At 37.5% G+C, this 22,429-nt stretch overlaps 5 protein-coding genes across 11 annotated transcripts; 4 read left to right on the top strand and 1 right to left on the bottom strand.

Annotated features, from left to right (window-relative positions):
• The first annotated feature begins 424 nt into the window (after positions 1-424).
• On the top strand, positions 425-889 carry LOC113782004 (glycine-rich cell wall structural protein 1-like). Its single transcript, XM_027327919.1, has one exon. The coding sequence runs from the start codon at positions 425-427 to the stop codon at positions 887-889; it is 465 nt and encodes a 154-aa protein (XP_027183720.1).
• A 1,453-nt stretch (positions 890-2,342) lies between these two features.
• LOC113783340 (U3 small nucleolar RNA-associated protein 6 homolog) lies at positions 2,343-6,340 on the top strand. Its single transcript, XM_027329445.1, has 6 exons — positions 2,343-2,808; positions 3,423-4,079; positions 4,741-5,196; positions 5,439-5,611; positions 5,732-5,915; positions 6,110-6,340. The coding sequence occupies exons 1-6, from the start codon at positions 2,407-2,409 to the stop codon at positions 6,197-6,199; spliced, it is 1,962 nt and encodes a 653-aa protein (XP_027185246.1). The 5' UTR covers positions 2,343-2,406; the 3' UTR covers positions 6,200-6,340.
• A 207-nt stretch (positions 6,341-6,547) lies between these two features.
• LOC113783127 lies at positions 6,548-11,633 on the bottom strand. Of its 5 annotated transcripts, none has more exons than XM_027329177.1 (8): positions 11,582-11,633; positions 11,304-11,336; positions 10,034-10,300; positions 9,796-9,915; positions 9,553-9,711; positions 7,625-7,797; positions 6,957-7,062; positions 6,548-6,789 (listed from the first exon to the last, which is right to left on the bottom strand). In XM_027329177.1, the coding sequence occupies exons 3-8, from the start codon at positions 10,277-10,279 to the stop codon at positions 6,760-6,762; spliced, it is 834 nt and encodes a 277-aa protein (XP_027184978.1). In that variant the 5' UTR covers positions 10,280-10,300; positions 11,304-11,336; positions 11,582-11,633; the 3' UTR covers positions 6,548-6,759. The 5 variants fall into 5 exon arrangements, with proteins under 5 accessions (XP_027184978.1, XP_027184977.1, XP_027184976.1 ...); XM_027329176.1 differs by having other exon boundaries at positions 10,034-10,694; positions 11,582-11,600; XM_027329175.1 differs by lacking the exon at positions 11,582-11,633 and having other exon boundaries at positions 10,034-10,694; positions 11,304-11,561.
• A 1,976-nt stretch (positions 11,634-13,609) lies between these two features.
• Positions 13,610-17,317, top strand: LOC113783525 (aminomethyltransferase, mitochondrial). Of its 3 annotated transcripts, none has more exons than XM_027329686.1 (4): positions 13,610-13,904; positions 14,657-15,227; positions 15,946-16,064; positions 16,617-17,317. In XM_027329686.1, exons 2-4 carry the CDS (start codon positions 14,670-14,672, stop codon positions 17,161-17,163), a joined length of 1,224 nt encoding a protein of 407 aa, XP_027185487.1. In that variant the 5' UTR covers positions 13,610-13,904; positions 14,657-14,669; the 3' UTR covers positions 17,164-17,317. The 3 variants fall into 3 exon arrangements, with proteins under 3 accessions (XP_027185487.1, XP_027185486.1, XP_027185485.1); XM_027329685.1 differs by having other exon boundaries at positions 14,636-15,227; XM_027329684.1 differs by having other exon boundaries at positions 13,614-13,904; positions 14,650-15,227.
• A 523-nt stretch (positions 17,318-17,840) lies between these two features.
• LOC113782971 (peroxisomal membrane protein PMP22-like) lies at positions 17,841-22,141 on the top strand. The gene is made up of 7 exons (XM_027328961.1): positions 17,841-18,232; positions 18,395-18,493; positions 20,239-20,340; positions 20,739-20,814; positions 21,427-21,497; positions 21,604-21,689; positions 21,795-22,141. Exons 1-7 carry the CDS (start codon positions 18,161-18,163, stop codon positions 21,844-21,846), a joined length of 558 nt encoding a protein of 185 aa, XP_027184762.1. The 5' UTR covers positions 17,841-18,160; the 3' UTR covers positions 21,847-22,141.
• The last annotated feature ends 288 nt before the right edge of the window (positions 22,142-22,429 follow it).

The following is a 22,429-nucleotide window of genomic DNA, read 5'->3' as shown; positions in this document are numbered from 1 at the left end:
CATCAGAAACTTGTCTGTCTCATACAATTGTCAACAAATAAATTCTTGACTCTTAAGAATTTTTTTTGCTTTACATAATAAATTCTGCAAATAACCAGGCATCATATGCAAAGCAAATCCCCTAGCAGGAATATGGAAAAATAAGGGAGGAAACCACAAACCAATCTGCATCCGGGCTTACTAGTCACATTGATGAGTGCTCGATCGAGTAGAATGCAGGCAGGAATTTGGTAAATCATGAGAATAGTACCAATACTTTCACAAAACTGTTCAAACACGAAATATAGCTGAAAGATTGACCAACCAAATTCTTTTTAATTATGATTGTGCCAAATTCCATTTTTGGTCCGCCTTTGTATATAAATCCTTCTTTCGAGGTACGTATTTCTCGCTCAATTACGTTGTGTCCTCGTAGAAGTCGAAAATGGCAACCAAAATTCCGTCTCTGGTGCTGATGGCTGCCCTCACTTTCACCATATGTACTGCTAGGATGCTCCCCATGGGAAAGGCCAAGGCCATCGACCTACAAAAGACTTTCTTTCACCCCTTCCTCCCACCTTTTGGTGGAGGGTTTGGTCATGGCGGTAAATTTGGAGGTGGTAGCATAGGCAACGGTGTTGGCTTAGGAAAGGGGTTCGGTACTGGTTTTGGACGCTTCGGTCCAGGTGGCGGTGGGTTCACTGGTGGGGTTGGCGGTGGTCTTGGTGGTGGAGTAGGATCAGGTTTTGGAAGTGGAGATGCTTCTGGTGGGGTTCGGATTGATCGAGGCCCGATTGGAGGACGTGGAACTGCTGGCCGCGCTGATCGTGGTGGCAGAAGTAGTAATGGTGGCGAAGTTGGCGCCTCCGGAGCTGCTGCTTCTGGTGACCGCGGAAATGGGAAGCCTTGATCTGCCGGAAGATAATATACAGTAGTAGATGTTTGCTGCATGCTTAATCAGTCTGTGACGTTACTATGTTATGTTGTTTTTAACATTTTCGTACCCTCAATACTGTTTTCATGTCGAAGAAATTATGTCACATGTATGAATAATTAATGTTTTCTAGCATTGCAATATTGATCATTGGTTTCTTCTTTTTTCTTTAGTCTATCCCCTAAATTTGTATTTGTCTAGTGCTGATATTCCTTCAAACGATCCATTGGTTCGTAGAGCTATTTGTTCTATCGCAGACATTTCTAAAAATTGGGGACAAATAGTCGATTTTGAAACAACTTATTGTCAGCCTTTTTTTGGATATGAATCTATCTAATCTGATTTAGAAAGAAAGAACTTAATTGGATCTCAAAAAGTTACTACATAAATGAGCCAAAATTATAGTACAATACATCAGAGACCTGCAGTGAATAGTTTAGCATCACAAGTAACCGAGACAACAAAGCCTAAAACCACATGATACATTCACGTCAGAAATTTGTTTGGTTTCATGCAATTCAAAAGTGCATCCTCCTGCTAAAGAAGCAAGAAGGCGTGGGTCTCACACTTTCGGTGTTAACGCCTTCAGCAAATGTCTCAAGAGCGTGGACTCAAGCTTGACAAAGCGCTGTTATGATGATGATACTGCCGCGCTTCCCATTGCCCTTTTTAATACATTTTGCATGCATTTACTATTATTTGTTAATCTGCAAGCTTCCGTCTCATATCCCATTGAGAACAAGTTATTGCTTCCCCAAAACGAGTGAATTCCACTTCTACTAGATTTCCATAATTACAATGGAAAATTGACCAATTGTAAGTTAAGAATTTGATAGATATTAGTAGATTCTTTTTCTCTGTGTGTGTGTGTGTGTTTTTTTTTTTTTTAGTTTATGTTATTGCCTACCAAGTACTAATAAAAGACTTCTAGTAACTAGAATTGAAATTGAACATTTCTTGACCAAAATGTTGGACTTTAATAATAGAGTTTATTTTATATACATTGACAGTGTATATATTATCATAGTCGGATGTATGATGCATGAACAAATTTTGGATTTTAAATTTAAATTTAGATGAGTTTCATGCACTTAATAGTGATAGTGTATCCATCTAATAATGACGGTGCATACTCTTACTATATAGAAGATTAAGAATAACTTTTCACATATTTTCAACTTAAAAAAGGGGGGGGGAAGAAATAAGAAAAAGAGAGGGAACTGAAGAAATGGGTCCTAACAACTAGCTAGGGAAGTAGGCCCAACTCAGCCCAGTTATAAGGGGAAGAGATCAAGGGTTGCATACTGCACCAGCCTTAAGCCCCTCAAATCATTTTAGTAAGGGGACAGCCCAATTTCTAGGCCCAATACCACCTCCGTCATCTTCCTCCTTGGAAATCAGAATCAAATAAACCTAACCGCTAAAACCTTCCCCTCCCAAAACCCCACGAAACAGAGAACCAAAAAAACAAAAGAAAGAAAGAGAAAAGAAAAATGGCGGACGTGGTACAGTTCAAGCTGGAGAGGATGCTGAATGAGCTGGAGGATCTAGAGCGGCGCGGCTTGTTCAGCCGGCGGGAGATAGCCGAGATAGTGAAACAGCGGCGGAAGTTCGAGTACCGGCTAAAGAGGCCGAGCCCCTTGAAGGAAGACTTTTTGGCATATACCGAATACGAGAAGAAGCTGGACCAGCTGCGGCTGCTTAGGAAGAAAGCTCTGTTGAAGCATCAGACGGGGAAGGATAAGAAATGGAAGAAATCAGTGGCGGATTACGCGGGTGTCTCCAGAATCGTGGAGATATATCGGCTGGCTACTAATAGGTTTAAGGGAGATATTCAGCTTTGGTTTCAGTATTTGGAGTTCTGTAGGCAAAGAAGAAATGGCAGAATGAAAAAGGTATTTTAGATATGTTTTGTTTGGCTCTGTTTTTTCTTTTTGGGCTGGCTAATTCAATTTAGAAAATTCATTGTTGGTGGTGGATTGGCTTCAAATAGAAGACGGACTTTTGTAACTCTTTGATGTGAAAGGAATGGATGAATGAACAGGGATATTGCATCCTAGACATCTATATATGAGTATCTAAATTGATGTATAGTCATGTCTAGTTGAGCGCCTGAGACAATGTATTGTTCTTTAGGAATCAAGTTTTAATCTTTTTAGAGGAAACTGGGTTTCTTTTATACTATTTGGTTCTGATGAAAAATTAGTGGGAGACCAATCATGTGCTCTCCAATCTCTGGTTAAGAAGCCAAATTTGCTTTCATATGGCACAAGTTCTAAAATTTGGGGATTAGGGGATATTCAAACCTAAGTTGTTTGTGGTTTTCAAAGAACTAGGAATTCAGAATTGAGACTGAGAATCATTTCCTTAAGTCGAGTGTGTAAATATCACACACAGCTTGCTTACGCATGCATAGCAATTTGTTTACTAACATGATTATGTAGTCATGCGGGATGCTAATTTTGATTCATACATTTTAACATTCTTGTTTCTTCTTATTCTATTCTAGGCACTAGCACAGTTGATCCGTTTTCATCCTAAAGTACCTGGGGTCTGGATTTATGCTGCTGCTTGGGAGTTTGACCAGAACTTGAATACTACTGCTGCTCGTGCTCTCATGCAGAATGGTTTGAGAGCATGCCCAACTTCAGAGGATCTGTGGGTAGAGTATCTCCGCATGGAACTCACATATCTTAACAAGTTGAAAGCTCGAAGGGTTGCTCTAGGAGAGGATGACCGAACATTAACTCGTGATCCCCATGAAACTGCTGAGAAGCAATGGAGAGCCGAGAACAGTGAACTGTTTATGGCACTTGATGAGGAAAAGGAGGATGCTTTAGAATCTAATGCCAATGCTGCATCAGAGGAGAAACCAGATCTATTTCGAGTGAAAGGTTTAAGCATCCTTCGAACTGTTTACAGTGGAGCAATTGAAGCCCTTCCTTCTAGTTTCAGCCTACGAACTAGATTTCTTGAGATACTGGAAGCAACAGACTTGACTCATTCAGATGATATGCGAGATGAGATACTTGCCGACTTACGAAGGGATTTTTCAAAAGAACCAGAATTTTGGGATTGGCTTGCCAGACAGCAAACTTATGAAAGAAGAAGTGGGCAAAAGAAGAATGAAGAAATTTTCCCTGAACAATTTAGAAAAACAATCCAGGTGTGTGGCCAAATTAGAAATTATGCATCATATAGTGCTTTGATTTATGGTGTTACTCTATTGTCATCCAATTCTAAGGGTGGTACTTACGCTTATTGGACAAATAGTATATTGATCCATTGGCTTGCCTTGCCTATAATGATATCACATGAGTAGTTCATCTGTATCAGGTATTTTGGGCTACCATTCATCATCTAAGGTTGCATAATCATGACCAAGCAGTTACATTTATGTCCTCCTTCCTGCACTCAATTATGATAATATCAGTTTTTCATCCTCCTTTTACCCCTCTTAGAGGGGGCTGTGCAACTTCTTTAGTTCTGTACTGCACCATGTGAATGTTGGTATGTCCTAAGGGAAATTCCTAATTTTTCAAAGCCAGATTTTGTGCAAGGAAAGTAGGAAGCTAGTATTTATAGCAAAATGATGCTGGAGCCTTATGAGTCTATTTTCTTTTTTGGTCAGTTTTTTTTTTCTTTGTCTACTGACTTTAGCTATCAAGTGTGTTTCAGCTACACTCTAGTTTACCACCCTAAATCACTGTAAATAAAATATTTTAATTATTTTACTTCTGTGCTTTTATGTCAAACATCAGAGGAAGATGATATCTTCTTACAGACTACATCTTGATGCATCATCTTTCTTGTTCTGAAACCTATAGGTTTACGAGGAGGGATTGAAAGCTGTGCCTTCAGCTACAATGTTTGAGTTTTATGTAAAGTTCTTAATGGATGCTATTAGTTGCATAATTGGGGACAACCAACCTGAGGATTCCAGCAAATCTGGGCAAGGGGTGGATCCTATTTCTCATTTATTGATGGTTTATGAAGAAGCACAAAACTCGGGGTTCATTTCTGAGGATCTTGCTTGTGAGCATGTGTCATTTCTATTGCAACTGGGGAAACTACATGAAGCTAGAAAGCTTGTGGAAAAGCTTTGTGCAGGAAAATTCTCAAATTCTGTGAAACTATGGGCTTTGCAAATTTCAATAGACATGAGATGTGTTCAAGATCGATCCAATTCTCCTACCAAAGCTAATTTATCATCCATCTTCGATATCCTCATAAATTTTCTAACTCATGTTGCCATTTCAGAAGCAGAAAAGCTGTGGCGAATGGTATGCTGAAACAATTTTTGGTACCCTATCTTTTAGAATTATGGATCTACTAATTCATGTTCATGTTATCATATGTGTATGGGCTTTGGTTGTTAAGAATAGCAGTTGTACTTACCTCATTGGTTTGGGACTGCATTAATTTTCTCACGCAGTTGTACATGTTCATTTATGCATGGACGACTGAATTGCATAGATGGCCTTAAGTTCTAACTTCTAATCCATTTATTTTGCATGTTATTCAGGCTTTCAAATATTTCGCACATCATCAACACTATTTTGACAAGCTAGTAGAGACTTCAGTAGTTGCACTGACCAAGTTCGGCGGAAGTGATAATGGCTTTTCTCTCGGTTCCACTGTTGTAAATCATGTCCTTCAAAGGGATGGGGTTCAGAGAGCAAGAGAGATTTATAAACGGTATTGCTGATTTCTCTGAGTACAATTGTGTACTTAATATGTATGCATGACGTAGTGACTATCATAGGGTGAAAATTATCCCCGTGGAAGAGCCAACATTTAAAACTGTTATACTTGCAGATTGCTTGCGTTGCCTCGTCCAGGGCTAATTCTATTCCAGAACTGCATTGAATTGGAAATGAACCTTGCTTCTGTGGGAAACAGCGATTGTCTTGTAAATGCTCGAAAATTGTTTGAATCTGCCCTCACAACTTATAGCCAAGAACCAAGTTTGTGGAGGGACTATTACACGATGGAGGTTAAGGTAAACTTGTATACTTGATCCCCTATTCCATTTCCGTCCCATTAATGTGTTTTTCAAGATTGTTGGTTATGTCGCTGTACAAAGTTAGTGAGTCAATTTTGTAGCTGCCTCAAAGAAAGCGGAGAAAAGGGTGGACAGTGTTCAAAAGGTGTATCATCTTGTTATTGATCTTATTTTTCCTGGCTGATTTTCAGATTGGAACACCGGACAAAGCTGCAGCTCTTCATTGGCGTGCGCGAAAGGCACTTAAATATAATGTTAAACTAGCTACGACAAATTTGTGACAAATGTATATAAGTGGCCAAGCCTATTAAATTTTGACTCTCTTATCCTTTTTTTTTAATTGCTGTAATCAGGGAAATGCTGTTAAACATGAAATTTAAGCTTTACCCTTTTGGGAAAGAAACTGGTATCATCTAGAAACGCTTTTGCTGCTGCCTCCTTTTTAGTCAGTTGCATAGCTATTCGGTTTTTCTGTTTCTTCCCCTTCTATGAAAAGAATCTTTAACAATCATGGTATACCAATGAAGGCTCCTGGAGCTGCTAAAAGTTAACCGTTCAATTTCACCATTCTCCCTCTACGATTCTAAATCAACAAAAGGGTTTGCACTCAGAAGTAAAAGAAAAAGACATTTAGACATAATTTTCATAGGAACACAAAGCGTTGCCATCTGAAAGAGTTGTATTGATCTCAACAAATAATGCGCTTAGATTAGTAAATACTTTTTACAACAGCTACTTGTCCAAGAAAGTAGTACATAATGCTCTGCTAGAGCCTCCTATTTACAGCTGAAAACTACTATATTTGGGGATTCCAGCAAAACATGGATGTGCTCCAATTAGATTACCCTCTTGGCCATTGTGGACTCACAACCTGCATGAATTGTCTGGAAAATGAGAAGATCCCAACTTGGAACAGAAATGTTCAACGCGTAATCTATTTATACGACGAAATTATCTGAACATGTTTCAGTGCTTCCTCTTCAGAGTGTTTGTTTGTCAAACATCAGGAGAAGCTCGGAATCAGAATGTGTAACTGACCTCGAGTGTGCTAAATACTAATCTCATTCTGCTGGCAACAACTGATGGCTCTTCTGCATAGCCCACTACTGCCATCTGCTCTAGCTGAAGAGTCTTCACAGGAAGCCTAATGCAGACAAAAAGGTTATGATGTAAATGCTTCTAGCTTCAAGAAAATATCAACACTTCATAGCCATGGGAAAAGGTAGTCGTACTACATTAAGATGAAGACATACAAAAGGAGTCGACTATATTCAGTAGACACATTAAGGCATGTCTCTTAGAGAAAAAGTTACACCAGAGTAATATGGTAAGAAGGACATGTTCATGGATATACCAGCAGGGACAAATTTAAAAAAAAAGAAGAATTACACCGGCAAGACAAATGGACATTGAACATAATCATTTCAAATGGATGAACCATCTTTTTTCCCTTCTTCAACAAAGAACGTTGTTGAGGGGTCACTTCATAAAACAGAAGATTAAATAATCTAAAGCAAACAGAAAACAAAGATCTAACATAAATTTTCTCAATATGGGTAAGTTTGAAATGATAATCCACAATAGGAAAACAAAATCATGATGCCTTGACTTTCAGGAACACATTATATTAAGGAGTATACAGAGATTTACTTCAAAAACTAAAACGAAATTATAGAAGAGAGAGGAATGGAAATCAAACATCAGACCATGCCATTCCCCTCACAAAGTACGCATTTGCTATGATTGCACAAAAGCCTTTCCAGTGCGTCATCATATCCTCAGACACTGGAGGTGTGGATGACCATCTAACTATTGTTGGTTGTGGCGTACACAGGATGGTGATGAATATAATGGTCAACCATAGAATGCACTCATCAAGCTGCATAAAGAAATTATGTGCTGTTAATCTTCAGTTTAAGCAGATGCTGTTGGTAACCAGAGTTACCTGTTAGCTATCATTTGCAAGACAAAGAAAAGCATTGGTTAGACTACAAAAGCACAACAATTTGTCTCAAGATGGTCGTTAGAAGTTTAAAATCATCTTAATCAGAGCCAAATCTTCCACATGGTCATCAACCAACAATCAATTATAAGGCATAAAATAACAGGTGACGTAAAACACTGCTTAGATACTCTATGCATTAACTTCCAGCCCCAAAATATTGCATCAAACTTCATAAAGGAGTAGCACGACTTTGGACTAATGCTATCACTTCAAGTTGCCAGCAGATAACAAAGCAGTCAATTGTTGGAAAAGACGAAGTTCAGTCATCTAGTCATTAAACTCATTGATTTTGAGATCACTGACCATCACATACACCACCAGTCTACTAGATAGCTAAGATATTACCCATAGCACCTTTTAGTTAAATTATACATCAGTGATTGAGGAATGAGACTATTGTCTTGTGAGAAAGTAGGACTCTCAATTTATTGACACAAGCAACAATTCACCTCACTAAGCAATATAAAAACAGCTATACAACTTAAGCCTCCTAAATAAGTGTTCCAAAAAATAGATGCTGTCACTAACAAAACAGAGGATTTATGTTAGACAATGTAACCTTGCTTTACGACGTGCAATAGCACATATCATAGAGTCTGTGGATTTCCTGAATTATGAACATCTGAAGGGGATGAAAATATGAGAAAGCAACTATGAGCAATAAGAAAAGATTAAGTGGATTGATATGAGTTCTTACTCATACAGCCCAAAAGAGATCTTACAAAGAAAATGATGAGTTTAGGTATTCAAAAAATTGCAAGCATCAAAGATGTTCACTCGGATGGCTCCCAAAATTATACCCAGAAGAAAAAGTCGCATTGAAACCAAAGCTTCAAAGAGAACAATGAATAAGAGAGGTAGAAAATCTGAATCATTTATCTTGATTTGGAGGTAATGCTATCCTGGTTGAAAACACAATATCAGAAAACAAACCTATATTGTCTACTGACCTGATTAAATTTGAGAACTTCTTTATGTAGAAGTGCTTTGTTCATATAGGAAAACTTTTAACTCACACAAAACACCAGGAAGTACTGCTAACTGTCCCAATGAAGGCCTCAGAGTACCTACTGTCAGCTAGATACATACTCCAGTTACACTTTGCCCGAGCAATATGATCTCATACCTTTCAATTTTAATATGTTATACATTGTCTTCTTTTTTTCTCTACTTCTTTCTTTGAAATATATCATTGACCTGTTCAAACAGGTGCACCAGCTTACTATTTTGAAAAACTACACTTGCTTCATTGGCATGTTATGTCTTGGCTGCCCTTTATCTGGTCCCTTACTATCCAGCTTCTTATTGCCGTAAAGTAGAAATTTTCTTTTAATTTGAGATTATTGTCAAAAAAATCAAAATGCACTTTTCAACTTGGCCCAATAATTGATCATGCACGTTCTATTATCCATGCATGACCTTTCCCGCAATATTGAAGATTGAGCCTCATTTTTTAAATGCTTTTCTACCCCTACCCGACTTCTCAAATTAAGACTTTCCTGGATTTAATCACTCACTACAACATCTGGATTCACATGGACTATAATATGGTTAAAGAACTTGCTGCCATTACCATTGTTGGCAATGTGCCAAAAAGCAAATCAACAACACTATTGCACTGTCTGTTACCTCCTCACTGAATATCTTGTACTTTAGACTAGTGGTTCCACCATATGTTTGTAAAGCTTCAATTTCGGCACCAGATTCTTTCAATTGAATTAGTTCTTTCCTTAATCCTTCGTCAGTACATCCCAATGCATAGGCATTTACACCAGCACCAATGAACTCCTACAATTACCATTCTAACATCTTATTACAGGAAGCAAATAACTTCAACTCGTGGGAGAAAAAGCAACAAAGAAATAAATATACTTTTAAGTTGTCACCTCCTCCGCGCTCAACAAAACTCCGGTAACGCCTGAACAAGCTGATTGCTATATTACGTGATGAACGGTATTCATCGTCAGGTGAAACAGAGTCTTGTAAATGGCACTGAAATGATTGCATAAACAATCACACGAAAGAACCAACATAGTCAGAAAGGACAATTAGTTGAAAAAGTTTGTGTGTTCCCCTTATTAAGGGAAAGAATGCACAACTTAATGCTTACCAGCCATATCTTTGAAGGATTCTGGTATGAGAGGTGATGGACTTTAAGATGAGTAAAGAAATCCCGAGAAAAGGAGCAATTTTGTATTCTTTTAGTAAAAGGGTCCCTTGGAGAGTTAGCAGAGCTGACACTACTGCTCAAGGGATTTAGAAGCCTAAGCTTTCCAGATGCGGTTTCATTCAGTAAATTTGAGTCCAAATAAGCGTGGCAGTTGTTATACGTTCCCAGATTGTGAACCGTCAACATGGTTGAACCATGACAGTTTATCTTCAATCAGTTCCAAACACTCAATCATAAGTTATATGCTAAATTAAGAATAAGAGAACAGTACAATAACCAAATTCCAAAACAAGTTCTTTATGCTTTTAGCATTCAAGCATACTCAAAACTAGTCACAAAGATCTGACTGAACAAGTGCAAACACTTTAAAGCAAACAAAAAAGAGACTAGAAGTTTCATTATAGCAGGTTCCCAGGTTTCTGCATACACCTGTTAATATATTTGCTTCCAACTTGTACTAAATCTATGGTACTATACACTTCGATAAAAAACTACATCCATCTTAGAGACGGATAAAACATCAGCCTTGCTCATATAATATGTTGTGAAACTTTAATCAGTTCCAGTTGACTGAAAAAACCTATCATCATATCAGATACCCCTGAAGTATTAGGGAAAAAGTTACAAGCTTTACATAATTGAAGCTTCATTATGCTTAACATTCTGCAAATAAGAGATTTCAATTATCTAAGTTTCATAATTTTCATAAACATTGAACTTTGGAAACAGCAACAATGAAGTGAATGAATACATAAACCCTGCAACTAGTCACACAAATGCAAGTCAAGATGGCACCTATATTCATATAGACCAAAACCAGAAAACCATTGCAATTTGCTGCAGCAAATGTAACTTTAAAATTATCGGTAAAGTCATCCTTTAAAATTTAGAAAAACTAAACGCAACAAAAGAACTTTGGGAGAAAGAGAGAGAGAAACCATTTCTCTGTTAGTTGGACAGCACCCGAGAAAGAATTCAAAGAGCATGGTGATTAAAACAAGGAAATTCATCATTTTTCAGACACAGGATAAAAAATGTTATGCTGATTCTAGCTTCTTTTTCGAGCTCACCATTTAATAAAGCTTGACAAGATATAAGTATGGCCTACTAAGTACAATCATCAGTAGTAAAACAATGATCACACATGTTTCTTGGCTTTAATTCATAGTTACAGAATAAAAAAAAAGCACTTTTTTTGAGAAACACATACCTTCAGGCTTTATCAGGTTTTAGATGATCTCATCTGCCAAATACAGAAATAGATTTTCCAAAGTAAAGCTTAGTACAAAGACAGCTGAATCCAAATAAAAAATGAGGTTAATAGCGATCAGAAAATCAAGATTTAAACGAGCAAAATATATATAGATGCAAGGAAAGATGCTGCATGGAAGTTGAAGAAATATCTAAGGTAGAATCTCAAGGAGAATTATATGGGGGGGGGGCCACAAATTTCATGAATGGCTCTCAAAACTTCTTCATTTGAATCACCTAGAAGGCTCTTTTCAGAAGAGGTGGAAATTTCTGGCTATTGACCAATGGCCTTTCCTAACCTTGGTGTTTTCTGCGCTTCGTTTTGCAAGGCAAAGTGACTAATGATCCAACGTTGTCGCTTTCGTGTAACGTGTTTTACTTTTATTAGGCTTCAGGATTGAATGCCAGCAGCACATATTTATTTCTTCAAAAAATTAAAATTTCCAAAAAAAAATTATGTAAACTCATCCTTTTTTTTTTGTTCTCTTTTAAAAGCTTGATCACTTTTTCTCAGAGTTTATAGAGTTGTCAATATTGCACTCCATTTTCCTTTCTAGCAAGATGAAACTAGAAAAAATTGAGAACACAGAGCTGATTGGAAGAAAAGCAAGTTTGGGATTGGAACGAACCCAAAAAATAAATAAATAAATAAAACATTGATTGAAACAAATGAAATATGAAAAGGGCAATGTCCAAATGGCACATATTTAAAATTTGGGGGAAAAAAGGTTAAAATGGCATATAACATGCGAAGTAGAGGAGCTGCTCCACTAGCAAAAATGGGAGCAATCAAGCAAAAATAATTCCACATAATATTTTATTACTTACACCACAAATATAATTTTCAATTACCTTTTAATCTTTTTAATCACATTTTTATTTTATATACGTCATATTTTGAAAAGTACTACCATATAATAATCATTCCAAATAATCTCCTATCCAAACACGTTCATTTACATATTATGATGCAAAACCTCCAGAGCTATGTAACTTCCCGGAGGAAGATGTTTTCCTGTTCAATTGCTACTAGCTGATGACCACTATGTCACGAAAACTCTCTCCTACCAAACTGGAAAAAAAAAATGATACGCTCTTTCATTGAAGAAGTTGCTTGTTCTTTTTTATAAAGGATCCAGGAGTTGAAGAAGTTGCTTTTGGTTCAAACCCCTTCATAGATTGCCTCCACTAGAGGGCTATCTCACTAATTGGTAGAGTAGATGAGTCTAAATTTGATGTTCAAATTCTGAAAGATTGCTATATAGAAGTCCTCAAAAAATAGATATGCGAGTCCTTAAAATACAGGTATTGGAGTACTAATTGAATATGCCCACGTGAATGGGCTGGTGGTTGGCGCCTCTTCCTCGGGTCCGTCAGGTCCTGGGGTCGAACCTCCGCAGCAACATCGGCTTCTCCGTGCGTTTAACGTGCTAGGTCTAAGTTGGGGCGCTGGACAGGGCCGAAGTGGGATTAGTCGGGCCGCCTTTAAGGACTTGACCCGGACACCCACTCCGTCGACAAAAAAAAAAAAAAAAAAAAAAAAAAAAAGAGTACTAATTGAATACTGTAGAGAATACATTTCCTTGTGATGAAATAATTCGGATGAGTTTGGCTGACTGACATTAGAGGTTGTAAAACCAATTTCTATGATTCAAATTATTGGAGACCTGATTGAATTCACGCCTCAAATAGTGAGGGCTCAAACTACATTTTCTCTGCAAATCAAGACCTCCCCTTGAACTTCTAAAACCAGAGGTTTCAGCTCATCATGAAAGAACTTATGGCAGCCTGCTGATCACCTTTTGCCAAATGCGGCCTTGTTTGGATTGCTTGTTTTCGTCGGAAAATATTGTCGTTTTCCGTGATCACATTTTCCTATCATTTTTTTCCCTCACATATATCAAATCGCTACAGTAATTTTTCCATGAAAAATGACGGAAAATGCAATCCAAACAAACCTACAAGAAAAAAAATTAATTTTAACAACTTAGGATGTGAGTATGTGACCAAAATTAGAAATAGTGTCGTCCACATAAGAAAGCTACTGACTATGAGAAAGGGGTACAAGTGCAATACTCGAAAAGGATTTCTCTCCTCTCTTGTTACTGGTCTCTCACTATTCGAATTTCCAAGGTCTCAATTTCCTAGCTCGTCTCCAACCACCCCCAATCCAAACAATAGACTGAGAAAGAAAAGATATGGAGTATCCAAATTCCCACCACCACTCACTGGAGATGGGTCTCGATTTGGCACAGAAAGCCTCCTCCACCCACTACATCCCACCAAACTTCCTCATATTTTAGTCTCTCAATACCTATATAAACAGGTCCCATGTTACTGCTATCTCTTTATTTATTTCTTAGTTACATTACATGTACCCCTTTTAGTTTGAGATTAATCTTATAATATCCCCCACAAACATTCACATAAGGACAGTCTTTTCTCCATTTCCTTATGGGTATTTATATGTAACAGTCACAAGGCTACTACTCATCTGGGCTCTGAACTAAAAGAAAAAACAAGAAAAGATAAAGATCAGAGCTTTTAGCTTCCCAGAGCGGTGAGTATCATGAATCTCTGCACTTATTCTCTGTATTGCCATTGTCATGTTTTTGCATGCTTAAAAATGTGTCAAGTTTGTGTCTTTATTGCTTCATCTCATCTTCATGTTAACACGATTGGTTTTTTGGTACTTGCGTCAATGTTTGCTTCTGGGTTTCCGAGATCTATGTTGGCATGATTCTTGGAAATAGTATCTGTATTGGGATCTGGGATTGATGTTTTACATCCATATTTGCGTCCTCAAGTGTCAGCGGCAGTCTCTTTATTGTGGAATGCTGAGGTGAATGTTTTTTCAGGCTTAAATCACGTGGAGAGGTAAAGATTGGATTTTGATTAATGAGGGTCGGAATCCTATTAATCCGAGTTTCTTTTTGTTTGATGGTTAGGCACAGTCTAAATGAATTAGTTCACCCTCATGGTACACTTGTCAGCTGCACGAAATTTTGGGTTTTCCTTGGTTCGTTAATTGGCCTTTCAATTGTTCCCATACGCCATTCGACATTGTTAAGGTTATACGTAAACTTAATGATTGAAAGATATTAAGGAATATGATATTGCATACTTATCCACTGGATTTTGCTTCCCATTGGGATACCTTGATTATACTTATTTTTGGATCATATATCTGGCGGGAGATTGTAACTGGTAATCACAAAAGAAATCCGCTTTTTGTTTTGTTATTTGAATTTTTAAATGGTCAGTTATACTTGTATTGACTGACTATGATAGCGCTGTTGTTGTAGGAATCAGGATTTTAGCAAAGATGAGAGGAGGATTGTGGCAACTTGGTCAATCCATAACTCGCCGGCTGGTTCAGGCTGATAAAAAGACTATTGCTAGAAGATGCTTCGCATCAGAGGCTGATCTTAAGAAGACAGCTCTGTATGATTTCCATGTTGCCAATGGGGGAAAAATGGTTCCTTTTGCTGGTTGGAGTATGCCAATTCAATACAAGGATTCAATTATGGATTCCACAGTAAATTGTAGGGAAAATGGTAGCCTCTTTGATGTTTCCCATATGTGTGGCCTCAGCCTTAAGGGAAAGGACACGGTTCCTTTTCTGGAAAAGCTTGTCATTGCTGATGTAGCTGGACTTGACCCTGGGACTGGAACTTTAACTGTATTCACCAATGAGAAGGGAGGCGCAATTGATGATTCGGTCATTACCAAGGTGACAAATGAGCATATATACCTGGTTGTAAATGCAGGATGCAGAGATAAGGATCTTGCACACATTGAGGAGCACATGAAGTCATTCACATCAAAAGGTGGTAATGTGTCTTGGCACATCCATGATGAGCGGTCTCTACTTGCCCTTCAGGTAGGTTGTCACTGGCATCTAATGGTTCATTTTGTTCAGTTCTGTCACTAAGCATATTGCGTGATCTCTCACAGTTCATGAACTCTATTAGCAGAAGCATTCACACAATCTTCCTTAGTATTTTCTAGTCCCTTCTCATTAGCCCAATTACAGCAAGAAACGGATTGGGTGAAACAATTGTAAAGTGGTGAAGTATCATATGTTGAGAGCTTCTGCCACTATAGGTTACACCTATGGTTTTCCAGCAAATCTAACTGCTCGCTCTACTACCACCATTGTCCCTTGGCTGTTTGTTCTAATTTGAGATAGACATTTTTTTCCTCTTACATTTTTTTATTTTCATTTTTCTTTTGCTTGAATGCATTGGTAAATTTGTTAGGCAAATAAACATCAGCTTGGACTCTTTAACTGCTTTAGGCTATGAGCCTATGTAATTTGTAGTTTTGCGTATTTACTGTTCCTCCTTTTACTTTTGTAGTTTGCAAGTGTCTCTCTCACTAGTGGCAAGATTTGTTACACTTTTTCATTTTTCTCCTTGCCTTTTCATTTTCTCTTTTCCCTTTGTTTGTGATTACAAGGTTGTGGCAGATAGGGTCTTGATCAGGAGATTCACCCTTCCACACAATACTTTGGTCCCTGTCATTTTAATTTTAAAGGGATATAGGTTTCAAAACATTCTTGTTTACTTGGTGGTGTTTCCTCCATATGTTCGGTGCAGGGTCCCATTGCTACCCCAGTTCTTCAACACCTGACAAAAGATGATCTAAGCAAGCTTTACTTTGGGGAATTCCGGATCTTGGATATTAATGGGGCAACCTGCTTCCTCACAAGGACAGGGTATGCTGTTTCTTACTGTATCTCTTTGTGTCATTTCAGCATGCATCGTATGGAAACTAAAAATAAGAACTTCTACTTGTTGAATATGAACCTAATTATTCCTTCATTTTGTTTTTTGCAGTTGATGTAATATAGAAACTCAGTACTTAAAAGCTGTTATAACATAAGTTTACGAGTTATTTTTTGGGAGTGAGTTGTAAAATAGCTATCTAACCGTTTAAAAGCTACTGAAAGTTGGTAGTTATACAGAAACAAGGTGGAGTGAGGTTAAGTGATTAATATGAGTGCTGCATGCTTGATTCACTGTGTTTCCTTCAGCTGACCTGAGCTTAGAAATTTGAAAATTTTTGGTCATCGTCTTGTAATTACCAGTAAATTAGGTTGAATTTTAAAAGCAGCAGTAGTGTGGTACGACGAAGGTTAAAGTGAAAAACATCACAACGCTTGTGAAAGGAATAGTTTGCACTTTCTTCTCCTTTATTCCCACTGAACTCATGATTTGGCACCGAGACTGAATATGAATTAATTAGTTGTATTGTCTTGAGTTCACAGGTATACCGGTGAAGATGGATTTGAAATTTCAGTTCCTTCAGAGAATGCAGTTGATCTTGCAAAAGCAATCTTGGAGAAGTCTGAAGGGAAGGTTAGATTGACAGGTTTAGGCGCTCGAGACAGTCTTCGGCTTGAGGCTGGGCTGTGCTTGTATGGCAATGACATGGAGCAGCACACCACACCCGTAGAGGCAGGACTCACCTGGGCTATAGGGAAAAGAAGAAGGGCAGAAGGAGGGTTTCTTGGCGCTGATGTGATACTTAAACAACTTGAAGAGGGTCCACCGGTCAGGCGAGTCGGACTTTTCTCATCCGGACCACCTGCCAGGAGTCACAGTGAGATTCAGAATGAGAAAGGTGACAATATTGGAGAAGTCACCAGTGGAGGATTTAGCCCCTGCCTTAAGAAGAACATAGCCATGGGGTATGTAAAATCTGGAAATCACAAGGCTGGAACCAAAGTAAAGATTGTGGTTCGAGGGAAGTCGTATGATGGAGCTGTTACAAAAATGCCTTTTGTACCTACAAAGTACTACAAGCCATCATAATTTCTTCTTTTAATACATCATCAACCTTCCAAGTTTTACAGTTGCCCCCTTCCCCTGTCCCTTTTGAACATCTCTTTGTGAACGCAGAATACTTACAGATGAATCTAATTCTGATCCTGGGATTATGGATGTTTGTTTATCACTCTGCCTTAAATTGGCGAGGCTTTGTTTGTTTTCTCTTTAAAGCAAGATGGATTATGCTTTATTGACGGCTAATTTATACAGTGGATGTCTTCAATATATATTTCAAGGAGGTAAAGGAAAGAAAACAGGTGCTGCAAGTGATTGAGTGTATTGGCACAATATCTAAGGTTGTCTGTGTAAATCGGATTAACCCTTGCTTCCATATCATATTAAGGATTAAATCACCTACAAACTGAATTGTTTCATTCCCAGGCAACTTATTTTCCTCACCTCATGTGCCTAAGGATTGATTGCGACCAACCTGTGTAATTTTCTTCCCCCACCTCATGGTACTTAAAATAGCTGGATACAATTTATGTAATTTGACCTAGTCCAGCATCCACATTAACTTGATACGAGACCAAGCCCACCCCAAACATGGGACAAGATGGTACCAGAATATGCTTTTGGGTCATCAATCACAAAGTCACAATAACTTAAGATTCTTTTGCATAATCTCCTGGAGAATCCGCCACACCTAACTAAACTTTGTCCCCTCTGGCTCTCTTTCTATTCACTTTCTTTTCCTAAGTTACCTAACAACATTGGTCCATCATTTTATGCCTTCTCATGCCCATTTACCTAACAACCCCATAGAGTCTCCCCTGTTCAAACTGTTGTAAACGCACGGGTATATAATTGTAGTGTGCATCTTGACCAAAGATATTTTCGTTGGAAAGTCTCTAACTCCGACCAATCTTAGAGAGGGCTAAACTAGTACTGATTGATTGACTAGTACTTCGACTACAGTTTTCCTCGCTTTTCTCTTTCTCTTCCTCTTTCAATCAGGGTCCAGAGTAGAGAAAGAGAAAAGATGGGATCAGTTGCGAAAAAGAGTTTGGAACAGTATCTGTTTCAGCTTCAAAAGCACCCATTACGAACAAAGGTTTAATCTTCAACATCCCTTCATCTCTTCTTGATTTTTTTTTATTTTTTTGCAATTTATTGCATATTAGTATGTGAAGTTTCCTTCTTTATTTTTTTTAAAAAAAGTGTTGACTTTGATATGGGCTTAATCATTTTTCTTGGTTCTCCACTTTAAACTCAGGCAATCACTGCAGGAGTTTTATCAGCAGTCAGTGATATAGTGTCTCAAAAGCTCTCTGGTATTCAGAAGCTTCAACTCAGACGCCTTCTTCTCAAAGTGGTAATGTGTTGAACTATTCATTATAGCTGTTTTTCCTTTGACGCGATGGGTTATGTAGGTAATGAGACTGACTTAATTAAGGTCACATTTGATGGTCCTAAGCCCTTCAAGAAAAATGAAAATATGCAGTAGGAATATGTACGTGAAGTTGGCTAGTTGACTTTTTTCTTTTCTTTGGAGTGAAATTCAAATTTAAAATTTAAGAAGGGTAGGGAGAGGAAGGGGGATGCCAGAATGGGATGTTGAACATTGTTGTCATGTTGATGTTAGAAGGCCTCAACCACTTGGATTATTAGATCTTGCTCTCCTTTGGTTAGATAACTCGAACTTGGATCCCCTATCAATTCTAATACATGTTAGAAGATTTTCTTCTCTTATCTGGACTCAAGTTTTGAACCGTTATTAATATTGTTACTTTTGGTTTGGTTACTTGAATGAATCCTGAGGAAAATATATTTTTGAAGTGCTTGGTGAATTCCTTGAACTGTTCTCAATTTTAGGATGAATTCTATCTGCATTAACATATTGCTCTGTATTAGCTATGCTAACATCTTGGTGTCTGGATTTACATATCTAAAATTTTTAACCACCTAGCTTAGTTTGAGGGCATTTGCTCCTGCTTTTGGAGGTTTCAGAGTAAAATCATATTGTAAAAGCATATTACAAGCGGGCAGTTTTAAATTGGATGGCTTGTAAGTTTACCCTATGTTTTATTCCTAATCCTTTTTATGACTCGCTCTTAAACATAACTCTTGCAATCATCTGGATATACCTGCTGTTAATCCGATGCGTTTTTGTTCTGCACCAGTATTACATAAATTGTATGGACGTGTAAAATGTCTTTTATTAACCTCTTTTTCCATCATACTTTTAAGTTCTTAAAAGTAACTGACCTTTGATATCTCCATGAAGTTGATATTCTTAGGAAATTTTGGTGGTTTTCAAGAACTTTGGTTTTCCTTTGATACTTTCTCACGTTGGGAGTTTTATAGCATTTGCACTGTTAATTAGCTTAGTGTTAGTAAGAAACATGCTTATGGGAGCTGTGGATGCACATAAGATTGCTAAATCAATCTTTAGGAGATTAGTAGTTTGAAGGACATGCATTTTAGCGTGCGCTTAGAAAGTTGAACTTTTTTTAGTAGGATGAATCCATCTATATGGAATATCAAATGTATACTTGAACACATAGTCCTTATCCTCAATGGCACAGCTAGTTGGCTGGAAAGAAACCCCTGGAAGATCTTCAGTTCATTTTCATCCATTCTCAATTTAAAGAAGCTGTTTCATTGTTGCCCATTGTGCAATTTCTGGTCCTTTTCCTGTAGTTGTATTTTATCAACTTTTAGAGGTCAGCTTTCAGAACAAATCCATCTTTTATTAAATTTTTATTCACCAACCTAGGAAAAATTAAATGTCTTGGTATTACTAGAGTAATTTACTATCAAATGACTTGACTCAACATTTGCATATTAATAATTTTTGGATACAAATACATTGTATGTTTCCCAGCCAACCCTGACTCTCAGATTCAAATTTCTCTATGTTCTTGATGTGACTTGGTTTCTGAAGCTTTGCTTTTCGCATCTTTGATGGAACTTGTGCTCGACTTGACAATATACTTGGAAATATGATCGTGCACATCTGAGCCTTGTTGAACTAAATTTACAAGTGAGCATCAGCATCCGCAGTGTTTCCTGTTGCACTAATTACTGATATCTCTTTTCTGATGTTCATCCAAGCAGATTTTTGGAGCTGCATATCTTGGACCACTGGGGCACTACTTTCACATGTTTCTGGATAAGCTTTTTAAAGGAAAGAAGGACACCAAAACGGTTGCCAAGAAGGTATAATCTGCCTCTGGACCTTTTCTTTTTCTTTGCCCCCCATTAACTTTATGGAGACATGGTTGATATAAAAAACTGAAAATTTGATATTCTCATAAATGATACAGCTGTGAAATTCCTGGTATTCCAGTGTGCACAAATAGTTCAGTCTGTTGAAAATAGTTATACTTCCCTCACTTTAATGTGCAAGTATCATCTTTAAGTGGTAATCTGGATAAGTGACTGGACTCTCTTACATTTTAACCTGACATGAATCATTACTGTTGTTGCTAACTTGCATTGGGCATGTTATCCATGACTGTCATATAATTAAGATTATTAGCAACATTGATGAAACAAAGGACAATGGCAAAATATACCTGTGTAACAAAATGTCGAATGCCCAAAATCTTTTTCAGGTCGTGCTGGAACAGGTTACTATTTCACCGTGGAACAACTTGTTTTTCATGATTTTCTATGGGTTGGCAATTGAGGGTAAGTTTGTAGTGTAACCTCTCAACTTGTTCTTAATTTGTTTGTCCTGCATTTACACCAAAAAGAAATGATTTGCTTCCAATGAGATGCCTACTTCTCCAAAGAAAATGTCAGGGATAACAAAGGAGACTTCTAGAAGTAAGATCCAATCTGCAGGGTTATTTCTGCCTTCATAAGATTAAATACTTCTGACAGCTCTTGGTTTTAGAAGTTATAGGATGGGCTCGGAACTGGTGTACTTGCATTGAGATAAGTGGAGCAATAGTTATAGGGATTTGTAGATGCAAGACTGTATAATTTGGGCTAAAAGTTTGAGTTACTATGTGAAATCTACCAAGCTTCAAATGATGGTGGGTTGGGGGTTATGTATGTTTGTTTGGAAACGCAACTTGTAAATTGAAGTTGACATAGTGGTAGCTTCTGTCACAACATTGTGTTTAGCTACACTCGAGCCAACAGCTGATGTTGGATAACTGCCATAATAATGTTGCTCGATCTTTTGCATCAATAGCTTGGCAATTTGTGGAAATCATTCTAAACTACTTGGCTGGGTTCTGGTTAGTGTTCCCCTCGAGTCTTAACATGCCATTTGCTACAATTCCAAATGCACAGGAAGACCTTGGATGCATGTGAAATCCAAAATCAAGAAGGAATATCCAGCAGTGCAATATACTGCATGGACGGTATGCCATTTGCCACGATAATCTTTCTGCAAATGCAGTTATATTATATGTCATCATTAAAAATGGCAAAGTGTGTGCAGAATGAACTGAACAAATGATTTTGCAGTTCTGGCCCGTGGTGGGATGGATAAATCACCAGTATCTACCACTGGAGTTGCGAGTTGTCTTCCAGAGTATGGTTGGATTATGCTGGTAATTCCTTTCTGTCGTCTACCTCTAATTTTGGGCATGGAATATGCTCTGTTGATTTGATTTCCATCACTATTTGGGGTGTTAATCCCTGTTTTACCATTTTAGGGGAATATATTTGAATCTTCGAGCAAGGTCTTTGGCATTGACGAAAGGTTAAGCATATGGTTTAGGTCAGGGAGATTAATCTATGGAGCTTAATACTTTTGAGAGGAAACAAAAGGAATGTATCCTTGGACATTCTTGCATTGTTTTGCTCTTTCCTTCATGTCGTCGCCCGTGTTCTTTCTTGCTTAACATTGATCATGTTAGCAAAAGTTGGCTAGCTTTTAATTGTGGAGTCATGGAGTACAAATGTGTTGAATCTATGTAGTCGTGTGTGTGGGATCAAGACTAAGAATTATTAGCTGTCTTCTGGTTATCAATGTGATATTTTCATAAGTTGATTCTCTAAAGGTTCTGTTTGATTATCCAATTCAGTACTTAAATATAATGGATTCAGATCTTAATATGTTCAAACGCATTTGATAACTAAAAATTGAACACCTAAATTAATTAAGTGGCACTAAATTTTCTAAGCAAAACTTATTTCTAAAAATAAGTTATTCATTTATCATTTAATATAATATACGTTCAAATGAATCAAATTTAGTACGTAACGATTTAATTGATTCAAATTTCAGTTTTTACTTCAGTTTTATCAAACGCATTCTAAGTCATCTTCATCAATTCTATTTGTCAAC

Source organism: Coffea eugenioides, chromosome 9, assembly GCF_003713205.1.
Source record: "Coffea eugenioides isolate CCC68of chromosome 9, Ceug_1.0, whole genome shotgun sequence".
NCBI lineage: Eukaryota > Viridiplantae > Streptophyta > Magnoliopsida > Gentianales > Rubiaceae > Coffea > Coffea eugenioides.
The sequence above is the reverse complement of the archived record's forward strand: the minus strand, read 5'-3'. Positions and strand labels throughout refer to the sequence as shown.

What these genes read in the sequence shown, in the direction of transcription:
- LOC113783127 (XM_027329177.1), bottom strand. Translation starts at nt 10,279, where the DNA reads ATGTTGACGGTTCACAATCTGGGAACGTATAACAACTGCCACGCTTAT. An exon ending in ATCCTTCAAAGATATGGCTG is followed by an intron (nt 9,916 to 10,033) that starts GTAAGCATTAAG and finishes CAATCATTTCAG; the next exon opens with TGCCATTTACAAGACTCTGT. An exon ending in GAGGAGGTGACAACTTAAAA is followed by an intron (nt 9,712 to 9,795) that starts GTATATTTATTT and finishes TGGTAATTGTAG; the next exon opens with GAGTTCATTGGTGCTGGTGT.
- LOC113782004 (XM_027327919.1), top strand. Translation starts at nt 425, where the DNA reads ATGGCAACCAAAATTCCGTCTCTGGTGCTGATGGCTGCCCTCACTTTC.
- LOC113782971 (XM_027328961.1), top strand. Translation starts at nt 18,161, where the DNA reads ATGGGATCAGTTGCGAAAAAGAGTTTGGAACAGTATCTGTTTCAGCTT. An exon ending in GACGCCTTCTTCTCAAAGTG is followed by an intron (nt 18,494 to 20,238) that starts GTAATGTGTTGA and finishes TCATCCAAGCAG; the next exon opens with ATTTTTGGAGCTGCATATCT. An exon ending in CCAAAACGGTTGCCAAGAAG is followed by an intron (nt 20,341 to 20,738) that starts GTATAATCTGCC and finishes AATCTTTTTCAG; the next exon opens with GTCGTGCTGGAACAGGTTAC.
- LOC113783340 (XM_027329445.1), top strand. Translation starts at nt 2,407, where the DNA reads ATGGCGGACGTGGTACAGTTCAAGCTGGAGAGGATGCTGAATGAGCTG. An exon ending in GAAATGGCAGAATGAAAAAG is followed by an intron (nt 2,809 to 3,422) that starts GTATTTTAGATA and finishes ATTCTATTCTAG; the next exon opens with GCACTAGCACAGTTGATCCG. An exon ending in GCAAGAGAGATTTATAAACG is followed by an intron (nt 5,612 to 5,731) that starts GTATTGCTGATT and finishes TTATACTTGCAG; the next exon opens with ATTGCTTGCGTTGCCTCGTC.
- LOC113783525 (XM_027329686.1), top strand. Translation starts at nt 14,670, where the DNA reads ATGAGAGGAGGATTGTGGCAACTTGGTCAATCCATAACTCGCCGGCTG. An exon ending in GGTCTCTACTTGCCCTTCAG is followed by an intron (nt 15,228 to 15,945) that starts GTAGGTTGTCAC and finishes TGTTCGGTGCAG; the next exon opens with GGTCCCATTGCTACCCCAGT. An exon ending in TGCTTCCTCACAAGGACAGG is followed by an intron (nt 16,065 to 16,616) that starts GTATGCTGTTTC and finishes TTGAGTTCACAG; the next exon opens with GTATACCGGTGAAGATGGAT.